This window comes from Diaphorina citri, unplaced genomic scaffold, assembly GCF_000475195.1.
Source record: "Diaphorina citri unplaced genomic scaffold, Diaci psyllid genome assembly version 1.1 scaffold623, whole genome shotgun sequence".
Classification (NCBI taxonomy): Eukaryota; Metazoa; Arthropoda; class Insecta; order Hemiptera; family Psyllidae; genus Diaphorina; species Diaphorina citri.
Window position 1 is genome coordinate 88292 of NW_007378056.1, and position 380 is coordinate 88671.

The following is a 380-nucleotide window of genomic DNA, read 5'->3' on the forward strand; positions in this document are numbered from 1 at the left end:
TTTTTTTTTTTTTTTTTTTACCGTTTCGGGGGTTTTCCAGCTTGAAGACACCGTAGCGCGATGACACCATCGCGTGACCTATGAGTTGAAGTGATCCATTGAACAAGTCGAATGCTATTGTCATAGTACTAAAAAGCCCCTTTTAGTTTAAACACTCTTAAATATAGACTCAGGGAAAAACAGGCTGTTAGGGCGGGAAAGATAAGTAGTGATAACTTAAATAATTTAGTCATGCGGCTTTCGACTTCCCTCTCTCCCTCTTTCCCTGGATTACCCCCTTCCCTTTCCCAACCCTGGACTATCTCCCTCTAAAACTTCCCTCTCTTCTTCTTCCCCTGGACTTTTCTCAGGCCCCGCCGCTCTTCCGATCTGCTTTGGCA

General features: G+C 44.5%; 1 protein-coding gene across 1 annotated transcript in view; it reads right to left on the minus strand.

The window, feature by feature from the left end:
- LOC103510614 (T-cell leukemia homeobox protein 1-like) overlaps nucleotides 1-124 on the minus strand; it is a 20972-nt gene extending 20848 nt beyond the window's left edge. Inside the window, exon 1 of the mRNA XM_017444647.1 lies at nucleotides 22-124. Within this exon, the coding sequence (XP_017300136.1) occupies nucleotides 22-124 (103 nt within the window). The remainder of the gene's footprint in view (nucleotides 1-21) is intronic.
- Between the last annotated feature and the right edge of the window lie 256 nt (nucleotides 125-380).